At 38.3% G+C, this 9626-nt stretch overlaps 1 protein-coding gene across 2 annotated transcripts in view; it reads right to left on the reverse strand.

Annotated features, from left to right (window-relative positions):
* KDM1A (lysine demethylase 1A) overlaps window positions 1-9258 on the reverse strand; it is a 74145-nt gene extending 64887 nt beyond the window's left edge. For both annotated transcript variants that reach the window (XM_027841423.1, XM_027841421.1), the window contains exon 1: window positions 9097-9258. In XM_027841423.1, coding sequence (XP_027697224.1) covers window positions 9097-9247 — 151 coding nt within the window. In that variant the 5' untranslated portion in view covers window positions 9248-9258. The remainder of the gene's footprint in view (window positions 1-9096) is intronic.
* Between the last annotated feature and the right edge of the window lie 368 nt (window positions 9259-9626).

Here is a 9626-nt window from a genome sequence, read left to right on the forward strand (position 1 = left end):
ACCTCAGGTATTTTTATTTTCATTTATCTAATTATTAGTGTTTTAGTGGAGTCTTTCATGTGACTACATATTGACTGCAAAAGGTCATTTGATTTAGCAATTAATAGACTACTTGTCACCTTAGAACATTTTCAGTTGGGTAAGGAGATAAGCTGTACTGCAAGGGGTTGAAAAGTGAGTGTGAGGGAAGAAAATAAGAGCAACAAACGTAAACGTGTTTACCCCTTAGGAATTTGGTTGTGAAAGGAAGGAGAAGACATAGGATGGGAGCTTAAGGAGATGGTATGATCACAAGTGAAGATCTATTTTAAGGATGCTTCCATCTGGATATGTTTTTAAGTAGGGAAGGGATATGGAAAGACTGAAGAAAACCAGGAAAAGGTTATCATTAAATCAATCAATAAACATTTATTAATGGTCAAAGGAGAAGGGGAAGGGATAAGCATTTACATAGTTCCTACTAGGTAACAGGCACTGTACTAAGTATTTTACCAATATTATTTCAGTTAATTCTCACAACAACCCTTCAAAGTGGATGTTGTGATTAACCTCATTTTAGAGTTGAGGAAACTGAGGCAGACAGAGGTTAGCAATTTGCCCAGGGTCAGACATCTACTAAATGTCTGAGATTATATCTGACCTCAGGTCTTCCTGCTTTGCTCTATCCACTGTACCACCTAGAGGCCTCTTATGTGCTCCTGCTTGAAGAGGAGATGGGATCAAGCGCACAAGTAGAGGCTTTATTTAGTTTTTGCAAGGTCACTCCCTTGCTCTGACAATGATGCAAAAGAGTAGCTCCAGGGATCATATTGAATGATTTGGAGTATAGAGTTGAGAAGAGGGAGCTAATGAGGAATGAAAAAAAAAAAGAAAGAAAATCAAGATTTCCAATCCTTGGTGGTGACCAATTACAAACCCTAAGAGGCTACATAAATTTTTCTTTTGTACTGAAATTTTGCTATGCTGAATAAAAGTGGAAACCTTTTATCATCTTTGTTACGCAGAATCTTGAGCATGAAAAAGCACTCAAACATCAGTTGAAAGAATACAAATATTTTAATAAGGGTATTTATTGTGATGGGATTTAACTATATTTCAAGCTATGTTAGCAAATGATTAAAAAAAGTCTGCCCATTTAAAAAACAGGCTACAATTCAATTTTTTTCTAATTTCTGGACTTATCCCTGAATAAGTCCAGATTACCAAGACTTTACTTATAGTCCTAGTCTATCAGATGGGAAGGCAACAAAAAAGATGGGTTGTGTAGGATGTGCTCTTAAAAATTTGTAATAACCAGATCAGCATAATCCATCATGAAATAACACTGTGAGCAGATTCATTCAACAAACATATACTAAGTACCTCCTATGTGCAAATAACAGACCATGCTAGATTCCAAAAGGAAATTTTAAAAAATGACAGATTAATAGATGAAGAGCTGGAAGGGACCTTAAAAAGTCAACCCTCCCATTTTATAGGTGAGGAAACTGAGACCCAAAGAGGTAAAGTCACTGTAAATGGCTGAATGAAGTACATGTTTCTTTTAAAATGCTCAATTATCTATCTATGCATTCATTGTCTCCACATCCCTGGCCTGAGAGAAGTGTCTGTAGCTTTACAGATAGAAAACTGAATTATAAAGAGGTTGGGCAATTCCTTCATTTCACAGGACTAGAATTTAAGGTGGTCTTCTCAGAATGGCCATTAACTTGTTACTATGTAATGCACAAGCAAATGTCCATCAATGATCAGCAAATTACTAGACTGTACCAATCATGGTAAGTGAATATGGTTTAACCAGAAGGTCTCCAGTCCTCATTAGGAAAATTATGCCACGGAGACTTGAAAAGCCAAACCAGAACTCGATTCAAAGCTCTTTGAAGTTTAGACCAGGTGAGGCAGGAAGTGTAAGTGCTGTTATCTCCGCTTTACACAGGAGGAAACTGAGGCTCAAAGGTGTGTAAATAATTTGCTCATAGTCACACAGTTGATTTCAATTAGAAATCAGATCTTCAGCCTCCAAATCTGGTCTGACTTTAAGGATACTTTAAGGATAAAGTTAAGTACCACAGAGAATAACCTACCTTTTCCTGCTTATTTGGATTCTTTGTTCCAAGATTTAATGGAGGTGGGGGGGGGGGCGGTGGAGGTGGTTCTTGAGCATGTAAATGAGAACAGTTAAATAAACAAACCATTAATTTGAACAAAGTACACAGGCCAGTGAAGTCCAGAGACCCTCACTCAAACTTCTACACAAGCCTATGCCATGGCACATTCAGGTTTCACTAGGAATACAACGGGAAAAAAATTCTTGTGACAAGAGGCCTCTATGAAAATATCTTTTCTTAAAATTTAAACTAAAATCCAGAACCTACTAAATAGGAACAATCTAGCAAATTTCAACAGCCAGGAAGATGTACAAGAAGAAAGAAGCAACCTGTATGAAAAACAAGATCAATTCAAACAGCTTTTGTATAAAAATCATATTTGTAGACATCCATTTGAACTTGGTTACTTACTATAGTAGAACTTAATTTATCTGGACTAACTAAAAATAATAAGTCTGAGTTTGAGAAAACTCTTAAAAAATCCAATTTTTAAAGTACTTTTAAGTGTGAAGACTTGCTTTAACAAAAATAGTCTTTAAAGAAAATATTACCAGTAAAGTCTCAGTTTGAAAGGAGAGAAGTACTTGTGACTAGCATAACAAAGCACTAGTAGATAGCAGAGGTCTCTGCTCACACAGTGATTTTTATTGGGCTTTCTGGTCCAATCTGGCGATTTCATCATAGTAGGGAAATCCCTTTACCAAAGCAGACAACTATTCAGCAAGTTAAGAGCCTGAAGAGGTTGCCTGGGGCACTGAGAGCATAAGTGATTGTTCCAGGGTCACACAGCTGGGACATGTCAGAAATGGGAGTTGAACTCCAGTTTTCCTGACTCTTATGGTTCCTCTCACATTGTAATTCTATTACATGTAAATGATGATTCCCATGTGCAGAAAAGCATATTCCTTATAATAATGCTTATTGACCTTAAAATTTGGTATCCATGATGGATTTGCTTAGCACATTCTTTATAGCTCATGCAATGATCATTTTAGACAAGAATTTTTCTAAATAGTTACAAATCTGAAAAAAGTGGCATCCAGATTAATAAGGTTTTACTACACTCTGAAGCAACCACTGATACTCAAGTCCAAAGACAACTTAAGACTCTCTGGAAGCCAGACCTCAAAAACACTTTCACCAACAAAGAATAGGGAAGAATGGGAGTAGAAAACCATTTAGAAATAGTATTAACAAAAAATCCAAAGTCCAAAGTATTTTCAAGAAAAGGTGGGACTGGTTTTGTATAGAAGTAGCAATTTTAAGTACATATCATCCATTAAAACTACAGTTACAAGAAGGCTACATGCAAATACACAGCCAAATTAGCAAACCTTGAAGATTTTAAAATAAAAGATTCACCTTATTACCAGCAAGACTTAAAATAATATTCATATCAAAAACATGCACGCAGAATGATAGCAATGACATTTTTCTAAAGCCTTTATCAGCACAATTCTTCTCACACATTATCTTTACCTCCAGCTATGACTTCTCTCATTTATTTAATTTCCACATATCTACATTTCTAATAGCCTGCTCAATATCTCCACCTGGATCACCTGCTGGTGCCTAAATACAACATACCTGGCCTTAGACATTGTTTTCCCCAAAATAACTCTTCCTTCTGATTTCTCTGCTAATGGTACCACCATTTTGTCTCCAGTACACTACATGGAGATCTGAAATTACTGACTCCTCCCTCTACTTCTCATCTAATATCTTATAATTCTTTGCACCTCCCAAATTTGGTCCCTTTGCTCTGAAAATCTGCCTAGATCAGAGGCTCTTATTACATAAACTACTGAAGAAGTCTTTTGGACTTTTAGAAGGTCTTCCTTGAGTACACTTTGTAGACTGACATTAGAGCTACCATCCTAAAACAGCCCACAAAGCATGTCATTTGTGGCAGCTAGGTGGTGACATGGATAGAGCACAGGACTTTAGAGGCAAAACTCAAGTTCACATCCAGCCTCAGGCATTTACTAGCTTTATGACCCTGGGCAAGTCACCTCACCGCCAACTGCCTCCGTTTCCTCATCTGTAAAATGGGGATAATAATAGCACCCGTTCCCTGGAATTGTTGTGAGGATGATCAAATGAGATAACATTTGTAAAGTGCTTTGTAGGCCTCAAAGTGCTATAGAAATGCTAGTTATTATTATTACTATCATCTCCCCACCCCTAAAAATCGTTCAACAGATTCCCCATTGTTTATTGGGTAAAGTCTAAACCCCTGTCTGTCATTAAGGATGCTCCAAGTCAGTAAAAGAACAGTACTTTGGGAAGAGGACTGACTTGGAAATCAGGAGGCATATGTACTAGCCCCAGCTATGTGTGACCTTGGGCAAGTCCCTTTAACCCTTCTGGGCCTTAGTGTCTGTATTTGTAAAAGAAGGAACTACACTAAGATCCCTTCCAGCTCTGAAAGGCTTACCAACTCTATCTCCTACACAAATCAGCTTTAGCCAAACTAGTCTATCTATTCACGTTCCCTAATATATTTTGTTTTTCTAACTTTGCTTATCCCCTTCTTCCTGCCTGGCACACCCTTGTACCTCCTTCTTCCCACCTGTTCAAATCCAACCCAACTTTCAAGGCACAGAGTTGGATTTAGCATCAGGTCTGTCTGCTATTTGGGCCAATCCCTGCACCTTACATGATCTTTGTTTCCTCATCTATAAACTGAGGGAGTGGATTTCAGTAAGATGATCTCTAAAATCTCTTCCACCTCTGAAATGTGTGGTGGCTGAAATCCCACAGCCTCAAGGAAGCCTTCCCTAACCAGTCAAATTGGAAGTATTTACTCCCTCAACTGCTATAGGACTACATCTCTACTCTTCATTTGGGAAATAGCACTAAATTATCTTTTCATGTGTTATGGCTTACTTTCCCAACCAGATTATAAACTCGGAGAAATGTTCTTTACTTCTTTCTGTACTGAGTAAAGAGTGTAAATATACTAACGGGAAGCGCCATTAAAACAGAAGAATACACTTATGGGTGAATTCATCATTTCCTGGTGTCTAACTCCTCTCAATAAGGAACACTTTCAATTTTATAATGATGTTCAATGAAACTTGAGATTTGATATACAGAAATTCAGTGCCAAATATAGTAGGCTCTTCAATAAATACTTGCTAACTCACGGAGACGCGCCTCTACTGGGGAGCTCCACAGACCTTAAAGAGGATGCACGTGAATACTAAGGATACAGTTGAACTGCGGCTCTGGACAGCCTCCGGGAAAACGAGTAGAATTAGGATCAAAAGAGGCCTAGGTCCAGGATACTTCAGGGCAAATAGCTCAGAGAACACTCAAGTCTCTTCTTGAAAGAATCAGTGATTACTGCCAAAGCCTATGGAAAATGTTTTGTGCTTGGCAGAGCAATCTTCAATTGTAAAATCAAATTTCTTTTTTTTGTTCACAGATTCTCCATTTCATTAATCATACCGAGTACCCAGTTCTCAGAACCCCACTCAATCACACTACACTGCATTTTTGTATGTTCGGGGAATGTAGGCCAATTTGATTACTAGTCTTGGTGAAACAATATGACAATATGCAACAAAATAAATCATAATCTAAATGTACTTTATTCTGTATTTTCATTGTTCCCCTTCATCGGTACAGATTACCTATGGCTGGCTAAATATATAATTTATAAAGTTGAAAATGAAAATGAACTATAATTACAGAAGGCAACTGTCAGTTGGTGATACCAGTGCTGCTCTTCTCCCTGGACAGATGACAGAGACCCTCACTTAGCATATGCAGCTTCATTTCTCACCTAACAGCCAAAGGCCAGATAAGGGCTAGCTGTCCTAGCTCTATGTCCATGAAAATGCTTATCTTTTTATACTTCTTACCCACCACTAGGGTAATATGGGATTTCGAACATAGTCCTGAGAGTGCTGTGTGCTGTTCAAGAGGGTCTTCATAATCTTGTCCAGTAATTATGGTTCATTTGAAAGCTTTGGCTGCCAGTTCCTAAGGGCTAACTCAGCAGGTCCGGGGCTTCTCTCTCTCTCGAGAGTCATTTATCCCCTACGATTGACTTTTGTGGAAGCTGGTCAGATCCCATATTCAGGGATCTTCTGGGAAGGAAACAAGTTTTACTACTACCATTTGAAAACCTCTTTTCACGGAGATGGTACGTCGAGGTTGCCCTGGAAACCATGCATCAATTTTAATTACATATGTGTGGCATCCCATTCAACATTAATAATTAATGTTAGCTCATCAATTCTTCTTAGACATCAGGGTTACTATTGGAAGGGAAACAAATCTTTTTTTAAAAATCCAACTGAAATTTTGTTGAGTCTAAAACATGTTAATATCTTACTATAGTCACAGTTTCATTTTATTTATTTATTTATTTATTTGCATTTTTTTTTTCTTTTAGGCAATTGGGGTTAAGTGATTTGCCCACAGTCACACAGCTAGTAAGTGCCAAGTGTTTGGTCTGATGCCGGATTTGAACTCAGGTCCTCCTGACTTCAGGGCTGGTGCTCTATCCACTGCACCGCCTAGCTGCCCTATAGTCATAGTTTTAAAAGAAACATCTAAGTTAGGTGTTTATCCACTAAAATAATTAAGCAGTTTGATGTTAATGTCAAAACGAGTGTTCTATGAATCTAATAGTTTTCATAAAGAAGAAATATAACTATCTCCTTGATTTTATAATATTGCCATAAAGTTAAAAGGAAAGTTTAAAAAAATGTAAAATATTTAAGTATTACTACTACCTACTCTAGTCTGAAATTAACACATTGAATTTATGCCACTTTGCAACAGGTTACAGAAAAAAAGATTGTTGTACAATTATAATCTGTATTAATTACTTTAACAATTACTTGTCAAATGTTTCATATTTATTACAAAGGAATTGTAAACACAGGATCTGTCTTATAAGCCAATTAAATTTCTATTTTGAATTAAAAACAACAACAATAGTGTTCCTTAACAAAGGAATAAAGTCATTTCCTTACAGACAAGATAACTGAGGCCCACAGAGGTGAAATGACAAGTCTTAAGGTCACATTATGAACAAGTGACAGTCAGGACTTAAATCCAGTTCTCTGAAGTCCAAATCCAGTTTCCTTTCCATGCTACCAGTTAACTTAAAGGCCTACAATGCCCAAGAGCTCTTTTAAGAGAGTTTATAAGAATAACCAACCTTCTCAGAACCCAACACTCCTCCCAAACGCTAACCCTTTTCTTAGCTAAAAATGAACTTGAAAACAAAACCTAACGTTCTTTTGTGAGCCTAGGTGTCCTGTCTCTGATGATACTCCCGTTATCATAGCCTTTTTTATTATACTCTACTGGGGAAATCAATGGAAACAAAGAATTTTTTAGGTTTGGGAGTCTGGTCAGATGACATGCATGCTATTTAAATGCCAAAAAGTCAATCTAAGATATGACTAGATTTCTAATTTTCAAATGAGGAATCAAGAATACTATCTGAACTATCAGGAAACATAGAACCCTCTTTACTTAATAGAGGAGAAAAACCTAAACAAGAAATGAATCCACAGTTTAAAAAACTAAGAATCGCTGGATGTGATCTGTCACTACACAAAAAGCAGCCCCTTCGCCAGTGGCGTAGGAATGACAGACGGCATGATCAAAAGAAGCTTTTGGTTGTTTGGAAATCTAAGGCGGGTTCCAATAGTCTTCCCCATGCTAGAAGAGGCTGGGAATGAGAAATGAAAAGGCTTAATCTTTGATGAAAGAGAGACTAAAAATCAGTGGTATGCTGGGTCTGGGGCTACTGTGAATATAAAGAAATTCAAAAAAGGGAGAGATACTTTACAATAATAATTCAGAGAGTCAGTAGTAATTATTAAGATGCTTTTAGGGTAGAGAAAACCTACCACTTTGAAAGGATTTTAAAAAAAAATTTGTAACCTATCCAAAGGACATCTTAAGCTAAAGAAACCATGACTTCATGCTATCAGGATTTAATTCAGAATTTTCTGGTTGCCAGGGTTCAGTAGGAATGTGAGGGGTTAGGATTCCCTTATATCCTCCTGTACTTTGCACAAGATTCGCTTAGCCAATGCAAGACCTAGACACTGGGATGTTAAAGGCCACAGGTACAACAGGCTCTTGTCTTGACCCTGAATACAAGGAATGCCTTCCAGGATATCTCCCACTGAATGCTAGTCACCTTCCTCCTTCCATGGCTACACCATAACATGTCTAGCCAGGTGCAGAGCTTAGCTAGAACAATTTTAGAACCATTACTGTCTCCTAAATTTATTCTGTATCAGGGCAGCCACCAACTATTTTGTTCTTCAGATTTGGCTTAAGAAAAAAAAAACCCTATATCTTTTTAAAAACCTCAAACACAAAATGTTTTTATCTTCTACCCTCCCTTGTATCTCCCCCCACTCCCACCCTACAATAGAACAATTATCAGACTAGCCCAGGCAACAGCAAAACCGGCTATGATGACTCTAGCAGACAGGTCAAGAGGGGTGCTTAATTGTATGTGAAATTAGGGAAATATCCTTTAATATTCTTTAGGCACCACCCCCACCTGCAAAAAAAAAATGAGATAAAAATCAGTAATGGCTATAACACCTTGCTTTCTCTACAAACTTCAGACATTTATACGGCCCTGATTCCAATGCAGTCTTTCCAACTCTCTCTGAATCAGTCCTTACACTTACTTTCCTTGTAAGCTCTTTAGTATCCCTCCAAGCTCTTTATTTTTCCTACCATTTTCAGGCTTCGTGTTCTCCCGCTAGCCTACCCCTTTCCCTTTACTTTACTTCTGTGAAGGCACACACAGACACAGGATACCAATACCATCGCTTTATGTACACAGAACCATAAAGACAACACACGGCAAGAACCCTAGCACCCTAAGTCAGAAGTCAAAGACGGGGACCTCCACAATGTCAGAGTCGTCAAACAATTCCTTCAGTTCTTCTCTCCTTAAGACCAGGCAGAGATAAGATTTGTTTCTGCAACTCACCAGATGGCTCTTCAGGCTCACTTTCATTCTCCTCCTCCGGAGGGGCTTGAGGAGGAGGGGGAGGGAGCTTCTTCTCCTTCTCTGCTTTGGCGTTTCTCTCCTCTTCAGAATAGTACTCATCTTCAGAGAGGTTGGCCAAGCTCTCATCCATTTCTCTGTACTCTACCTAGATGCAGACCGCGTCAGGGAAAACAAGGTAAAACAGCACCTTAATTAATGCATTCCAATTTTAAGTACAGTAAAATAGAAGCCAGGCTTCTAGTAAGGAAGTATCTACTCAGAAATGAACTTCTCCAGCCTCAGACACTTACTAGCTGTGTGACTGTGGGCAAGTCACCTACCCCGATTTCCTCACCAAAAAACAAAAACAAAACAAACAAAAAAACCCATAAATTTGGGGCAGCGAGGTGGTGCAGTGGATAGAGCACCGGTCCTGAAGTCAGGAGGACCTGACTTCAAATCCAGCCTCACACACATAACACTCACTAGCTGTGTGGCTCTGGGCAAGTCACTTAACCCCAACTGCCTCA

The sequence above is a fragment of the Vombatus ursinus genome, unplaced genomic scaffold, assembly GCF_900497805.2.
Source record: "Vombatus ursinus unplaced genomic scaffold, bare-nosed wombat genome assembly UNPS02014859.1, whole genome shotgun sequence".
NCBI lineage: Eukaryota > Metazoa > Chordata > Mammalia > Diprotodontia > Vombatidae > Vombatus > Vombatus ursinus.